The sequence below is a fragment of the Oncorhynchus mykiss genome, chromosome 8 (genome assembly GCF_013265735.2).
Source record: "Oncorhynchus mykiss isolate Arlee chromosome 8, USDA_OmykA_1.1, whole genome shotgun sequence".
NCBI classification, from domain to species: Eukaryota; Metazoa; Chordata; class Actinopteri; order Salmoniformes; family Salmonidae; genus Oncorhynchus; species Oncorhynchus mykiss.
This window is the reverse complement of record NC_048572.1, coordinates 44,874,175-44,891,690: the sequence shown is the minus strand read 5'-3', so window position 1 is coordinate 44,891,690 and position 17,516 is coordinate 44,874,175. Positions and strand designations below refer to the sequence as shown.

Sequence of the window (17,516 nt, the reverse complement as noted above, 5' to 3'; positions counted from 1 at the left end):
ACGCATAATCGAGAGATGTGATCGTATATAAATTTAAGCAAGGTTTTAAATGATTATGTTTTAGACAAATATTATATATATCTGTGTGGGATTCTTGCAGTTAACTTGCAGTCTACAAATCATTTTTTATTCTGTTCCGGCCCCCCAACCATCCGCTCAAGAAAAAAATCAGCCCGCGGCTGAATCTAGTTGATGATCCCTGTTGTTGACCCATGCTGAATTTGACTGTGGGAAGTAGCCTATACAAACTGATCATAACCAAATGTTATCTATATATTGCCATATCCAGAATGTTATAACCTTTGTGTGTTGTAGAGGTTTCGATTAGCTTTTTTGATTGAGTTTGCCAAACCAATATTTTCATGTTCAAATTTCCACTGCTTCTTTGACTACAAACCGGGTCTCAGAGCATGTTGTATGATTCTGTATGTAAATCCGAGACACTACATTTTATTATATGTTACAAATTTACAAAACATACAATATGTTACAAATCTGGAAAACAAACAATATGTTACGAATTTGCTAAATGTATGATACGTTAAGAATTCTAGCTAGGTGGCTAGGTCGGTAACGTTAGCTAGCTCGATAACTTTAACTAGGCTAGGGGTTAGGTTAAAGGGGAAGGGTTAGCTAAAAGGTTTAAGGTTAAGGTTATCTAGCATGCTAAGTATCTGCAAAGTAGCTAAAAAGTAGTAAGCAGTTGAAAATGTGCTAAATAGCTGAAATGCCAATCGCCCTTCTTTCGTTTTTGCCTTAAGTAACCATCTTATGTAACCATATGAAACATAGAATATCATATTAAATGGAGTGTCACAGATTTACATACAGAATTATATTAAACGCTCTAAGACCAGGTTGTATGTGTTTATATGTATTTTTTGTATGTGTTTTAAGGTTAAAATTCAAGAGTGAATTCAGAGGTAAACCCTGTAAATAAATAAAAACGTATCTTCTTCAAAACTTTCCTTTCACATTCGGAAGCCTTCAACACTGAGTCCCTGACTCATATATGGGGATGTGTGGAATAATGGGTTATCTCCCACCAACTAACATGTTACTACCATGAAATTAAAAGAAGGAAACATGAATAAAAGTGTGTCTTGTTTTATAAAGATTTCAGGCTGACTGAATCTACTCTCTCTGCACTTCGTGAAAGCATCCTGAAGGCTGACAGTTCAGACCACCGCCACCCTTTTCTGCGTTTCGGTCTGAAGTTTGTCGGAAAATCAATTACGGCTCTCAATGGGCATATGTACTTAGCATACATTGAGGTTTATGGAACCAATTGTGATGAATATTTGACGACAGCTCTTGATAGGTAAATATGTCAATAGTGTCATTTTGGTTGAGTAAAGAAGTGAAAACTCCTCTTCATGCTCCAAATCACAAATGTAACGTAACTTGAGTTTGGTTCAAGTAGAGGTAAAACAAATGAAACTGGGTTGTGTATGACCCCAATACTGAAATAATATTTCAAAAGCAATTTACAGCAATGCTCTGCATATATTTTCATATGAGTGGCCCCATCAAGAAATGAACCAACAACCCTAGCATTGCAAACACCATGCTCTACCAACTGAGCTAAACAGGACCACACAAGTCATTAGTTATTAAAAATACCATAAATACGGTACATTATTAAGTTGAACATATCCCGAACAGTCTATCAGACAAAAATAAGGTAGGAATAATTCCAGCTGACCTCATTATCCCGATCCTTCTCCAGGAAATGGCGGGCAACGTGACTTGGCAGAATATTCCGGAGCATGTTCTCGTTGTGTTCCCGGAGCTCCTTCATCTCGTTGATCTCCTCCTTGGCCTGGACACGCCAGAGGAAATCCAGCCGGGCAGTGTATTCCAGCTATGGGGGAAAAAATAAATATCAGTGCCACAACAGGTACAATGTTAAGGAAAGTTCAGATAAAATCACAAATTATTCTGCATCTTCATCAATAATATTTAGCAGACGCTTTTATCCAAAGCGACTTACAGTAATGTGTGCATGCATTTTCATGTGGGTGGCCCCAGCGGGATACGAGCTCACGATCCATAACAGTCCATTTGTCACGCCCTGACCACAGAGAGCCCTCGGAGTTCTCTATGGTGTTGTAGGTCAGGGTGTGACTAGGGGGGTGTTCTAGTTTTCCTATTTCTATGATTGTTTTGTTGTATGGTTCCCAATTAGAGGCCGCTGATTGTCGTTGTCTCTAATTGGGGATCATACTTAAGTTCTCCATTGTTCCCACCTGGGTTGTGGGATATTGTTTTGTGTATGTGCATGTAGCACCACCGATGTCACGTTTCGTTGTTTGTTTATTGTTTTGTTTGGAAGATTCTCTTTAGTAAAAGATGTGGAACTTTAATCACGCTGAGCCTTGGTCCGTCTCTCATACCGAGCGTGACACCATTGTTGCTCTACCAACTGAGCCACACAGGACCACCACTGAACTGAATTGCATTGAATAGAAACAGAATGTCTCCTCATTCTGTCACCATTTAGTAGGGAAAACTTGGTTTGTGGGGTTAGGGTTAAGGTCAGGATAGTTAGAATTTCATGTGATCATGCCATACAATAGAACTGTGTTATGCCTCAAGAATACAGCATATCACAGAAGCCAGAAAATTGGACAATATATAATGAGGAATCACTATTAATTTGTGTGTGCAGACATTTATGTGAGGTTATGGTAAAGTGGATACAAAAAGAACGATTCAGGTAAAATGAAAATAAACATTTTGGGGTGACCCAAGAAATTACAGTGGAAGTTTACATACACCTTAGCCAAATACATTAACTCAGTTTTTCACAATTCCTGACATTTAATCCTAGTAAAAAATCCCTGTCTTAGGTAGCATCAGGGACATAGCAGGAGATGTTTTGAAACAATTACTGCTTCGCATACAAGCCAGTGAATTCTATCCATTACAGCTGGATGAGTCAACAGACGTGGCGGGAGTGGCACAGCTCCTGGTATAATGTCCATTACGTTTATGGGGGATCAAATAAGGAAGAAATCCTCTTCTGCTAACCACTGGAAACCAGAACAACAGGAGAGGATATTTTTAAAGTACTGGACAGCTTTGTGACATCAAACAGACATTGGTGGTCAAGATGGGTTGTTGGTACAGTGGTTCCTCCTTTAAAGGTTGCGTCATACTGCAGAAAAAACCTTGCGGGCTGCTGCAGCATTCTATGGCACGTATTTAATTGTCAGAAATGTTTTACGTTAATGCAAGTTAGTGCTAGTTTGACAACCAGAGGGCATCTTTGAGAAGTACTTGATAGTCTCCCATATTGGCCTTACTAGAGAATTTAAAACCTTTTATGTAATAACATAGTACATGGGATTGATTTTAAGAAATTTGGCTGAATACATTTGATGAATATTATGGTGTTTCTATTCTGAGAAAAACAAAAAAATGAAACCCTCAGTGTTGGAAAATATGGAGCTGTACAACGTGATGGTCGGGAGAAGGCTACAGCATAAGAGGATTGGAGGATTCTAAATTGTTTTCCTTCATAAACTTCTCTGGGATAGGGGGCAGCATTTGGAATTTTGTATGAAAAGCATGCCCAAATTAAACTGCCTTCTACTCAGGCCCAGAAGATAGGGTATGCATATAATTGGTAGATTTGGATAGAAAACACTAACGTTTCCAAAACTGTTAAAATAGAGTCTGTGAGTATAACATAACTGATTCGGCAGGCGAAAACCAGAGAAAAATCCATTCAGGAAGTAGGATTTGTTAATTTTTGTAGTTTTCTATTCAATGCCATTACATTGACTTATGACTCAAATTGTAGTTCCTATGCCTTCCACTAGATGTCAACAGTCTTTAGAAATTGTTTCAGGCTTGTATTCTGAAAGATGAGGGAGTAAGAGCAGTCTGAATGAGTGGACCGTGCGGTGTCACAGAGCTTTTTCATGTGTGCGACCGAGAGAGTGCCTTTCTTGTTGACCTTTTATATCGACAACGTTATTGTCCGTTTGAAATATTATCGATTATTTAGGCTAAAAACAACCTGAGGATTGATTATGAACATCGTTTGAAATGTTTCTACCAACTTTATGGATACTATTTGGATTGTTTTGTCTGCCTGTTGTGACTGCGTTTGTGGATTACTGAAGATTACTGAAGAAAAAAACGTGCGAACCAAACTGAGGTTTTTGGATATAAAGACACTTTATCAAACAAAAGGAACATTAATTGAATAAATGAATGTCTTCTGAGTGCAACCATATGAAGATCATCAAAGGTAAGTGATTAATTTTCTCTCTATTTCTGACTTGTGTAACTCTTGTACTTGGCTGGTCACAGTTTGTAATGATTTTTCTGCTGGGCTATGTTTTCAAATAATTGTAAGGTATGCTTTCGCCATAAAGCATTTTTGAAATCTGACACCGTGGTTGGATTCACAAGAAGTGAATCTTTAAACCTATGTAAAATAGTTGTATCTTTTCTGAATTATTATGATGAGGATTTCTGTATTTGAATTTGGCGCTCTGCAATCTCACTGGATGTTGGCCAGGTGGGACGCTATAGAGAGGTAAACTTCTTAACCTCTAGCGTGGAGCAATCCCGTATCCGGGAGCGTAATCATAGCCTCAAGCTCATTACCATAACACAACGCTTCCTATTCATGAAAATCGCAAATGAAATGAAATAATATATTGAAACACAAGCTTAGCCTTTTGTTAACAACACTGACATCTCAGATTTTCAAAATATGCTTTTCAACCAAAGCTACACAAGCATTTGTGTAAGAGTATTGATAGCCTAGCATAGCATTAAGCCTAGCATTCAGCAGGCAACATTTTCACAAAAACAAGGAAAGCATTCAAATAAAATAATTTACCTTTGAAGAACTTCGGATGTTTTCAATGACGAGACTCTCAGTTAGATAGCAAATGTTATTTTTTCCAAAAAGATTATTTGTGTAGGAGAAATAGCTCAGTTTTGTTCATCACGTTTGGCTAAGAAAAAAACCCGAAAATGCAGTCACTACAATGCCAAACTTTTTTCCAAATTAGCTCCATAATATCGACAGAAACATGGCAAACGTTGTTTAGAATCAATCCTCAAGGTATTTTTCACATATCTATTCGATGATAAATCATTCATGGCAGTTGGTTTCTCATCAGAAGCAAACGGAAAAATACTGCAGCTGGAGATTACGCAATAATTGCGATGGAGAACACCAAGCGACCACCTGGTAGATGTAGTCTCTTATGGTCAATCTTCCAATGATATGCCTACAAATACGTCACAATACGGCAGACACCTTGGGGAAAACGTGGAGAACGTAAACTGACTCCTAGCTCCTCCACAGCCATATAAGGAGTCATTGCCATGAGGCGGTTTAAAAAAATGCGGCACTTCCTGATTGGATTTTTATCTGGGTTTTTTCTGTAACATCAGTTCTGTGGCACTCACAGACAATATCTTTGCAGTTTTGGAAACGTCAGAGTGTTTTCTTTCCAAAGCAGTCAATTATATGCATAGTCGAGCATCTTTTCGTGACAAAATATCTAGTTTAAAACGGGAACGTTTTTCATCCAAAAATTAAAATAGCGCCCCCTATATCCAAGAAGTTAAGGTATTTTCACTTTTGGATAAATAGCGTGCCCAATTTTAACTTCCTGCTACTCATGCCAGGAATATAATATATGCATATTTTTAGTAGATTTGGATAGGAAATACTCTGAAGTTTCCAAAACTGTTTGAATCATGTCTGTGAGTATAACAGAACTTATGTAGCAGGCAAAACCCAGAGGACTAACCGTTCAGAATTATTTTTATGTTGGTCTCTGTCTGTTCACAGAGTACTCATTGGCAAATTATATTTCTTAGGAACCTGTTTTCAGTTCCTACCGCTTCCACTGGATGTCACCAGTCTTTGGAATTTGGTTGAGGTTATTCATTTGTGCAATGAAGAAGTAGGCCATCTAGGAACTGGGTAACACTGTTGAGAGTTGTGCAAGACGTGAAAAGTAGCATGGTTTGTCATCTTCCTGTATTGAACACAGATAGACCCGTCTACAATTTGATCGATTATTAAAGTTTTAAAAATACCTAAAGTTGTATTACAAAAGTAGTTTGAAATATTTTGGCAAAGTTTATAGGCAACTTTTTAAATATTTTGTAGTGACGTTGCATTTTTTGGAAGATGTTTTTTTCTGGATCAAACGCGTCAAATAAATGGACAATTGGATATATATGGATGGAATTAATCGAACAAAAGGACCAATTGTGATGTTTATGGGACATATTGGAGTGCCAACAAAAGAAGCTCGTCAAAGGTAATGCATGTTTTATATTTTATTTATGCACTTTGTGTAGCGCCTGCAGGGTTGAAATATGCTACCCTCTTTGTTAACTATTGGGCTATCATCAGATAACAGCTTCTGATGCTTTCGCCGAAAAGCCTTTTTAAAATCTGACACGTTGGCTTTCTTTAAATCACATGTGTGATTTAAAGAAAGTTAGATTTGTATACAACATCTGTATATTGAAATAGTATTTTATCGTTATTTTATTAACGAAAGCATAAATATGCTGATGAAGAAATACAGTACTGTACAGTATATGCTTTTACATTTGGATAATAAAGCATTTAAAGGCTTTTGAATATATAAGCCACCTGCATTTGTTTATTAGGACACTGTGCAGTCTGATAAAGTAAACATAGCCAACAATACATACTGTAGTAAGCATGGAAAGTGCCTAATTCCTTACTTAAAGGAGAGCAGAACATGTCTATACTAGAGAACGCAGGCGCACAGGGGACAGGGGTTCGATTCCCCGAAGGGGAAAAAGGAGTACGCTGTCAAAGTAAATAAGAATTTGTTCTTAACTGATTCCATATATGTTATTTCATAGTTGTGATGTCCTCAATATTATTCTACAATGTAGAAAATGGTAAAAATAAAGAAAAATCCTGGAATGAGTAGGTGTGTCCAAAATTTTGACTGGTACTTGCTTAATTAATCAGATTAATATTATGGTGTTTCTATTCCAAGAAAATTGAAAAACCCTTTGGGTTTCTGTTAGGATGGTATGGATAATATGGAGCTGTACAACGTGACTGTTGGCAGTACAGTGCTTCTACAGTACCGTGCTTCTACACCTGCATTGCATGCTGTTTGGGGTTTTAGGCTGGGTTTCTGTACAGCACTTTGAGATATCAGCTGATGTACGAAGGGCTATATAAATAAATTTGATTTGATATTTAGCTAAAGAATGCCGTGTCGTGCGGGCACGTGGGAGACCGGGGTTCAATTCCCCGACAGGGAGGAAGGAGTAGGCTGTCCTTGTAAAGAAGAATTTGTTCTTAACTGACTTGCCTAGTTAAATAATGGTTACACTAAGAGCATAACATTTCTGCACCCTAATTTTCTAATTCTAGTGTAATACCCTTGTTTGAACTAGGTATTGAGTTTATTCTCGTTAAAACCAATCAGAGTTTATTTGTTATAATTAATTGGTATTATATTTAAAAGGTGATTGAATTGCTCCAAAATTGTAATGTTAATGCACTTCTTTTTGAATAAATATTTATTTAATGTGAATAGTTTGGTTTACTTTTAAGTTTAGGTTTTGACCAATAGGGTCGCTTGTTAAGCTGTAGCCAATGGGAGAGTGGACCTGGTTAACGGGAGGCCTTATGGAAAAAAAGAGGGAGAGAGACGTTGAGAAAAGGATGGACTTTTACATTAGGACCGTTGGTGAAGAAAATGATAAAAGACGACGACAAAACTAGAACAGAACCCATACCTACTAAGATATGAAGGAAAATACTGATTTTATTTTATAAAAGAGTTGTTATAATTTTGTTGGCGCAGGAAGAAATGGCAGCAGTTTTACGGGCGCCCAACCAATTGTGTCACGCCCTGACCTTAGAGAGCCTTTTTATGTCTCTATTTGGTTTGGTCAGGGTGTAATTTGGGTGGTCATTCTATGTCCTTTATTTCTATGATTTGTGTTTCTATGTTTTGGCAGGGTATGGTTCTCAATCAGGGACAGCTGTCTATCGTTGTCTCTGATTGGGAATCATACTTAGATAGCCCTTTTTCCCTCCTTTCAGAGTGGGTAGTTATCTTTGTTAGTGGCACTATAGCCCTGTTAAGCTTCACAGTCGTTTCTTGTTTTGTTGGCAACATTTATAGTGCCTTGCGAAAGTATTCGGCACCCTTGAACTTTGCGACCTTTTGCCACATTTCAGGCTTCAAACATAAAGATATAAAACTGTATTTTTTTGTGAAGAATCAACAACAAGTGTGACACAATCATGAAGTGGAACGACATTTATTGGATATTTCAAACTTTTTTAACAAATCAAAAACTGAAAAATTGGGCGTGCAAAATTATTCAGCCCCTTTACTTTCAGTGCAGCAAACTCTCTCCAGAAGTTAAGTGAGGATCTCTGAATGATCCAATGTTGACCTAAATGACTAATGATGATAAATACAATCCACCTGTGTGTAATCAAGTCTCCGTATAAATGCACCTGCACTGTGATAGTCTCAGAGGTCCGTTAAAAGTGCAGAGAGCATCATGAAGAACAAGGAACACACCAGGCAGGTCCGAGATACTGTTGTGAAGAAGTTTAAAGCCGGATTTGGATACAAAAAGATTTCCCAAGCTTTAAACATCCCAAGGAGCACTGTGCAAGCGATAATATTGAAATTGAAGGAGTATCAGACCACTGCAAATCTACCAAGACCTGGCCGTCCCTCTAAACTTTCAGCTCATACAAGGAGAAGACTGATCAGAGATGCAGCCAAGAGGCCCATGATCACTCTGGATGAACTGCAGAGATCTACAGCTGAGGTGGGAGACTCTGTCCATAGGACAACAATCAGTCGTATATTGCACAAATCTGGCCTTTATGGAAGAGTGGCAAGAAGAAAGCCATTTCTTAAAGATGTCCATAAAAAGTGTCGTTTAAAGTTTGCCACAAGCCACCTGGGAGACACACCAAACATGTGGAAGAAGGTGCTCTGGTCAGATGAAACCAAAATTGAACTTTTTGGCAACAATGCAAAACGTTATGTTTGGCGTAAAAGCAACACAGCTGAACACACCATCCCCACTGTCAAACATGGCGGTGGCAGCATCATGGTTTGGGCCTGCTTTTCTTCAGCAGGGACAGGGAAGATGGTTAAAATTGATGGGAAGATGGACGGAGCCAAATACAGGACCATTCTGGAAGAAAACCTGATGGAGTCTGCAAAAGACCTGAGACTGGGACGGAGATTTGTCTTCCAACAAGACAATGATCCAAAACATAAAGCAAAATCTACAATGGAATGGTTCAAAAATAAACATATCCAGGTGTTAGAATGGCCAAGTCAAAGTCCAGACCTGAATCCAATCGAGAATCTGTGGAAAGAACTGAAAACTGCTGTTCACAAATGCTCTCCATCCAACCTCACTGAGCTCGAGCTGTTTTGCAAGGAGGAATGGGAAAACATTTCAGTCTCTCGATGTGCAAAACTGATAGAGACATACCCCAAGCGACTTACAGCTGTAATCGCAGCAAAAGGTGGCGCTACAAAGTATTAACTTAAGGGGGCTGAATAATTTTGCACGCCCAATTTTTCAGTTTTTGATTTGTTAAAAAAGTTTGAAATATCCAATAAATCTCGTTCCACTTCATGATTGTTGTTGATTCTTCACAAAAAAATACAGTTTTATTTCTTTATGTTTGAAGCCTGAAATGTGGCAAAAGGTCGCAAAGTTCAAGGGGGCCGAATACTTTCGCAAGGCACTGTATACATACATATATATGTGTGTATATATATATATATATATATATATATATATATATGTATGTGTGTGTGTGTGTGTGTGTGTATATATATATATATACACACACACACACACACACACACACACACACACACACACATACACACACACACACACACACACACACACACATATATATATATATATAGGGGATTGAAAATGTGCAGATAATTACATTGATAGAAGCCACAATCTATCTTCAATATTAAAGCTGATCTACACCCTAAACACATTTCATAAATACAATAAAATAAAAAGCTGCTGAGGGAAAATCCAGATACATTGTTTGCTGATCATACCCTAATTGGAGAAAATAATGCAATCTCTGACCCGCTCTTCTACACTGAGCACACTGCAGTATTCTGCCTCATGTAGGCACTGGGCATGTTAGAAAGAGAGGAATGGTCGACATCTTGACTCTGCACCATTGAGACCTACAACAATGGCACCGTAATGATTCAAGGCCTAGAAGCTGAACTTGTCCTCTATATACATGAGTTTCCATCACTGAAAGAGCTAGCAGACACATTGAAAGAGAATGGCACTCTGATACACTTCAATCAGTTGACAGACCTGATAGGAAATCAGTTAATTCTAAAAGTCCCCCCACCCTCATATCTAACTAAGTCAACCTAGCAGACATGGAGAGATACAACCTATCCCATCTGTCCCAAGCCTTTGGAAGTAGAGGTGAATGAGATTAATAATGGGGCGACAGTTCGGAGGCAGGATAAGGAAGAGCTGAGAGAGAAACTGGCAATGGTCGAGAGCATCATGAGGAGAGAGGTAGCTGACATCAGGGAGGAGCTACAAAGGAAGTTGTCAGCAGTCACAGAATTGCTACAATACAGAGACACCATCATCCACACTCTAAGAGAACAACTGGAACCTACTACAACCCTCACATCCCCTCATCAGCAGTAAAACTTCTTCTCAAAGTGAACCTCAGGAACTCACACAAGAGGTCAGTAACCAGACCCAGAACAACTCATCCTCCCACACCAGCACCTCCCCAACATCCTCACATCACAGCCCCAGAGCACCAGCGCCAGCAGATGCCATGGCAGGAATACAACAAAAGGCCACCTGTGGTCTCCACCCCACTCCACCCAAAGAACATCACTCCAGACACTACATCCCACAACAGCAGCACACAGGCAGAGCACTCTATGGCCTTCATTTTATGAGAAATTGCTATTCCCTGGCATGTTAGTCAGACAGCTATAGTGCCGAAACAGCAAGTGCCATGAAAAGTCTGTCAAGCAACAAATGAAATGGGGCCAAACATATTATAATTCACACAGGTGCTTATGATTTGATGGCAATGAGAGGAGAAGTACCTCCTGCAATGCAGCAAGTGGCAGCTCGAGGTGCAAAGATGCCCTTCCACATTATACAGAGCAACAACGCTGAGCTGTCTAGAGGCTTTGTCACAGTGCTGTATCCCTCAGGGCAGTTTCTTTGGGCCGTTACTCTTCTCTATTTTTACAAGTAATTTGCCACTTGTCTTACATGAACCTAAAATGATGCTGATGATTACACACTTTACACATAGGCAACTACAGCCAGTGAGATCACAGACTCTTAGCAAGGAGTTACTATCAGAATGGGTAATTAACAATAAACGGGTCTTAAATACATCTAAAACCAAAAGCAATGTACTTGGAACAAAGCATTCTCTTAGACCTACACCTCAACTAGAGTTGTGAATAAAGTGAGTGACCCTTGAACAAGTTGGAGAAGCTGAACTCCTAGGAGTAACATTGGATGGCCAGTTATCATGGTCAAGTAATGTTGACAAAGTTGTTGTGAAGATGGGGAGGGGTATGTCTGTTGTAAAAAGATTTTCTGCAATTTTTGACAAAGATCAACTGTACTAGTTGTTCAGGTTTGATCTTGTCCCATCTTACTTACTGTCATACTGTAATATGATCAGGTGCAGCAAAGAAAGACCTAGAAAAGCTGCAGCTGGCTGAAAACAAAGCAGCACACCTTTCCCTTACACAGAACTAACATGAACAACATGCATGCCTGTCTTTCATTGGTTGAGGGTTGAGGTGTTTCTTCACGGTACCCAAACTAAAAACAGATTTAATGCGTCGCTCAGTTACGTACTTTATAGAGCCATGTCATCGTGTAATGCTCTGCCATCAGAGGTTACTCAAGGCCAAAAGAGAAGTTTAACATAAAAAAAAGATTAAAAAAACACCTTGTATCACAGCGCCTCTCCTCTATTCTAAAATTCTAATTTAACAGTTGAGCTGACAAACGTTTTGCAATGTTTCACTATGGCGTTAGTCATCAATATAGCAAGAAGGAAATATTTTATTAATGCAGTTGTGTGTCCGCCACCCCCTTAGAAAGCTATGACCTTTGGCTTTCACCTGGAATTGTTTGTCTGAGAAGAAAACTATTTTCAACCCATATGATCTAGTACACAATAAAAGTATCATAAAACATATACAAATATGAGGATATGATTACACACTTTTTTTGGAAAGAAAACATTTTCATACTTTATAAAATGGTTGTCTTCTGACAAAATGGTGGGAAATCAATAAAATAAGTAATGTAAACATATACAGTGCCAGTCAAAAGTTTGGACACACCTACTAATTTGAGGGTTTTTCTTTATTTTTTACATTGTAGAATAATAAGGAAGGCATCAAAACTATGAAATAGCACACATAGAATCGTGTTGTAAACAAAAATGTGTACAAAAAAAATCGGAATATATTTTAGATTTTGGATTCTTCAAAGTAGCCATCCTTTGCCTTGAGGACAGCTTTGCACACTCTTGGCATTATCTCAACCAGCTTCAACTGGAATGCTTTTCCAACAGTCTTGAAGGAGTTCCCACATATGCTGAGCATTTGTTGGTTGCTTTTCCTTTACTCTGTGTTCCAAATCATCCCAAACCATCTCAATTGGGATGAGCTCGGGTGATTGTGGAGGCCAGGTCATCTGATGCAGCACTCCATCACTCTACTTCTTGGTCAAATAGCCCTTACACAGCCTGGAGGTGTGTTTTGGGTCATTGTCCTGTTGAAAAACAAATGATAGTCCCACTAAGCGCAAACCAGGTGGGATGGGGTATCGCTGCAGAATGCTGTGGTAGCCAAGTTGGTTAAGTGTGCCTTGAATTCTAAATAAATTACTGACAGTGTCACCAAAAATGTATAATTTGGACTCATCAGATCAAAAGGACAGATTTCCACCGGTCTAATGTCCATTGCTTGTGTCTCTTGGCCCAAGCAAGTCTCTTATTATTATTGGTGTCCTTTAGTAGTGATTTCTTTGCAGCAAATAGACCATGAAGGCCGGATTCTCCTCTGAACAGTTGATGTTGAGATATGTCTGTTACTTGAACTCTGTGAACCATTTAGTTGGGCTACAATCTGAGGTTCAGTTAACTCTAATGAACTTATCCTCTGCAGCAGAGTTAACTCTGGGTCTTCCTTTCCTGTGACGGTCCTCATGAGAGCCAGTTTCATCATAGCGCTTGATGGTTTTTGCAACTGCACTTGAAGAAACATTCAACATTCTTAAAATGTTCCGGATTGACTGACCTTCATGTCTTAAAGTAACGATGGACTGTTGTTTGTCTTTGCTTAATTGAGCTGTTCTTGCCATAATATGGACTTGGTCTTTTACCAAATAGGGCTATCTTCCTCACAACACAAATTATTGGCTAAAACGCAATAAGAAGGAAAGAAATTCCACAAATCAACTTTTAATAAGAGTTTATTAGGAGGGGCTTTGTCAAACGGTTTATTAAGCCCTGGTCTGTGGTCTGTGTATAAATATCCAGCTACCTTAATTATAGTGGAGTAACGAAGCTGGTACATCTGACTACATTCTGTCCATATTGATTTATCTAGAATTTATCTAGAATTTGACAAAAGGTAATTTGATTTATTTCTATAAAAATATACAACCACATACAGTATATAATTTTTTTAAATACTGTGATTATTTTTATTATCAAAGATTCCTTTTCATTTGGCACACAGACTATACCGATCATATGTATAACTTTACATGTGAATCCTTCCAGTTTTTCAGGTAGAAGCTGTCCTGTAAAGCATCAATTCCGAACCCACGACTTAGTCTCTCTGCCTTATCCATGCATCTAAAAACGTAACAGACGCTTTTGACTCAACAAACCGACAAAGCGCTAAAATCAAAGAAAGCCATTGACAAGAGTGTCTCAATGACATTGAAGATCTTCAAATGGGGGCATTTCTTTTTTTCAATTTCATATGGCGACAGTACAAAGGACGTTGAATTATTCTCATCTCCCATCTGTCTCTGACCAGCGCAGACCAAGTGATCAAAGAGATCAAAGGATGCTATTCAGTAGATTGAGCTCAAAAGAAATGTGTCCTCCTCATCAGCTGCTGACTCTGTATATACCAGGAAGCACTTTTTCACATCTATCACACCCATAGTGCATAATTGGTTCTGTTGAAAACCCATAACAGCTAATGTGTCTTTATAATAGGATTAGCTAATAACTTAATAATTACATTAGTGAATATGCAAAAATCATCTTACCTGCTGCCCGTGGTAAAATACAGCAAGGAGGAACATAGCCATCAGAAGCAACGAGGTCTCTTTAGTCCCAAGGAAGTTTCTGTGGAAACAATACGTTTTCAAAATAATTCTACTTAGGAAAAAAAGTTACAGAATAGTTCAAGTAGAGTAGCCAGAATGCAATCCAAGACGTATTGTAAAATAGCAAAAGAGTAGGTAATGTTCCCAACGTTCACAGGGAATCGCAGTCACAGTAAACACTATGCGGATGTCGGCTCAAGTTAAAGCCAAGTACAGTGCGCTTCCCTACAACGCGCCTGTACATTTAGTGTGTTCACTCAGGCCACTACTCCACTATCACATATTTACAGTACAACATCCATGTGTTTGTGTGTTTAGAGTGCTTCTCTTATGTGTACGTGTGTCTGTGCCTGTGTGTGTGTCTATTCACAGTCCCTGCTGTTCCATAAGGTGTATTTCTATCAGTTTATTAATCTCATGCTACTGCTTGCATCAGTTACCTGATGTGGAATAGAGCTCCATGTAGCCATGGCTCTTTGTAGTACTGTGCGCCTCACATAGTCTGTTCGTGACTTGGGGATTGTGAAGAGACCTTTGGTGGCATGTCTTGTGGGGTATGCATGGGTGTCCGAGCTGTGTGACAGTAGTTTAAAACAGACACCTCGGTGCATTCAGCATGTAAACACTTCTTACAAAAACAAGTAGTGATGAAGTCAATCTCTCTTCCACTTTGTGTACATTTAATGGCTAGCCATATTGCCCTGTTCTTAGCCAATTGTAATTTTCCGAGGTCCACCTTTCACAAAACCAGAACCTGTAGAACCTGCTAAACTTACTTCCCCATCGTAGCTACTATTGTATCAACATGTTATGACCATGACATTTTAGACTCCAGGGTAACTCCAAGGAGCTTAGTCACCTCAACTTTCTCAATTTCCACAATATTTATTACAAGATTTAGTTGAGGTTTTGGGTTTAGTGAATGATTTGTCCCAAACACAATACACAAATATTTAGGACTAACTTATTCCTAGTCACCCATTCTGAAACTAACTGCAGCTCTTTGTTAAATGTTGCATTGATTTCAATAACTGTAGTTGCTGAAGTGTATAGTGTTGAGTCATCTGCATACATCGACACACTGGATTTACTCAAGGCCAGTGACGGGTCATTAGCAAAGATTGAAAAAGTAAGGGGCCTAGACAGCTGCCCTGGGGAAATCCTGATTCTACCTGGATTATGTTGGAGAGGCTTCAGTTAATCTCTATAGGGGGCAGCATTTTCACTTTTGGATAAATAGCGTGCCCAATTTCAACTTCCTGCTACTCATGCCAGGAATATACAATAGGTATATTATTAGTAGATGTGAATAGAAAACACTCTGAAGTTTCTAAAACTGTTTGAATCATGTATGTGAGTATAACATATGTAGCAGGCAAAACCCAGAGGACTAACTGTTCAGGTATTTTTTTTTTTTGCCTCTGTCTGTTCCCTGAATTGTCATTGCCATGGGATATTTCTTAGAAACCTGTGTTCAGTTCCTACCACTTCCACTGGATGTCACCAGTCTTTGGAATTTGGTTGAGGTTATTAATTTGTGCAATGAAGAAGAAGCACATCCAGGAACAACGTTACACTATTGAGAGTTGCACAAGACGTAAACAGGAGCATGGTTTGTTTACTTCCTGTATTGAAAACAGATTGCACCGTCTACAATTTGATCAATTATTAACGTTTAAAAATACCTAAAGTTGTATTACAAAAGTAGTTTGAAATATTTTGGCAAAGTTTATAGGCAACTTTTGAAATATTTTGTAGTGATGTTGTGTTTTTTGGAAGCTGTTTTTTTCTGGATCAAACGCGTCAAATAAATGGACATTTGGATATATATGGACAGAATTAATTGAACAAAAGGACCAATTGTGTTGTTTATGGGACATATTGGAGTGCCAACAAAATAAGCTCGTTAAAGGTAATGCATGCTTTATATTTTATTTCAGCGTTTTGTGTAGCGCCTGCAGGGTTGAAATATGCTACTCTCTTTGTTGACATTGTGCTGTCATCAGATAATAGCTTCTTATGCTTTCGCCGAAAAGTCTTTTTAAAATCTGACATGTTGGCTGGATTCACAACGAGTGTAGCTTTAATTGAAAGTTTGATTTTATATAATTTTTTAAATTTGCCGCGCTGCATTTTCCCTGTTTTTTTCCCCAAGTGGCACGCAACAGTCCCCTATACCATAAGAAGTTAAAGAACACCGTCTATGTTCTGTTAGACATGCAACTCTTTATCCACAATATAGCAGGGGGTGTAAAGCCATGACACATATGTTTTTCCATCACCAGACTATGATCAATAATGTCAAAGGCCGCACTTAAGACTAACAAAACAGCTCCCACAATCTCTTTATCATCAATTTATCTTAGCCAATTATCAGTAATTTGTGTAAGTGCCGTGCTTGTTGAATGTCCTTCCCTATAAGTATGCTGAAAGTCTGTTGTCCATTTCTTTACAGTAAAATAGCATTGTATCTGGTCAAACACCCTTTTTTCCAAAAGTTTACTAAGGGTTGGTAAAAGGCTGATTGGTCAGCAATTTGAGTCAGTAAAGGGGGCTTTACTATTCTTGGGTAGAGGAATGACTTTTGCTTCCCTCCAGGCCTGAGGGCACACACTTTCTAGTAAGCATAAATTGAAGATATGACAACTAGGAGTGGCAATATCATCCACTATTATCCTCAGTAATTTTCCATCCAAGTTGTCAGACCCCGGTGGCTTGTCATAGTTGATAGAGAACAATAATTGTTTCACATCTTCCACACTTACAGTACTTTACAGAATTTAAAAATACAATGATTGTCTTTAATAATTTTATCAGTTATACTTGGATATGTAGTGTCAGTGTTTGTTGCTAGCATTTCATGCCTAAGTTTGCTAATCTTGCTAATGAAAATATAATTAAAGCAATTTAAAATATCAGTCGGTTTTGTGATGAATGAGCCATCTGATTCAATGAATGATGAAGGTGAGTTTTCCTTTATACCCAAAATGTCATTTAAGGTGCTCCAAAGGTTTTTGCTATCATTCTTTATGCTTTGTTTCATAGTGTAGATTCTTCTTTTTATTCAGTTTAGTCACATGATT

General features: G+C 38.4%; 1 protein-coding gene across 2 annotated transcripts in view; it reads right to left on the bottom strand.

Moving 5' to 3' along the window:
* Positions 1-17,516, bottom strand: part of adcy8 (adenylate cyclase 8 (brain)) — a 285,380-nt gene that overhangs the window by 10,031 nt on the left and 257,833 nt on the right. For both annotated transcript variants that reach the window (XM_021612605.2, XM_021612604.2), the window contains 2 exons: positions 14,374-14,452; positions 1,706-1,864 (listed from right to left, as the gene is read on the bottom strand). In XM_021612605.2, coding sequence (XP_021468280.2) covers positions 1,706-1,864; positions 14,374-14,452 — 238 coding nt within the window. The remainder of the gene's footprint in view (positions 1-1,705; positions 1,865-14,373; positions 14,453-17,516) is intronic.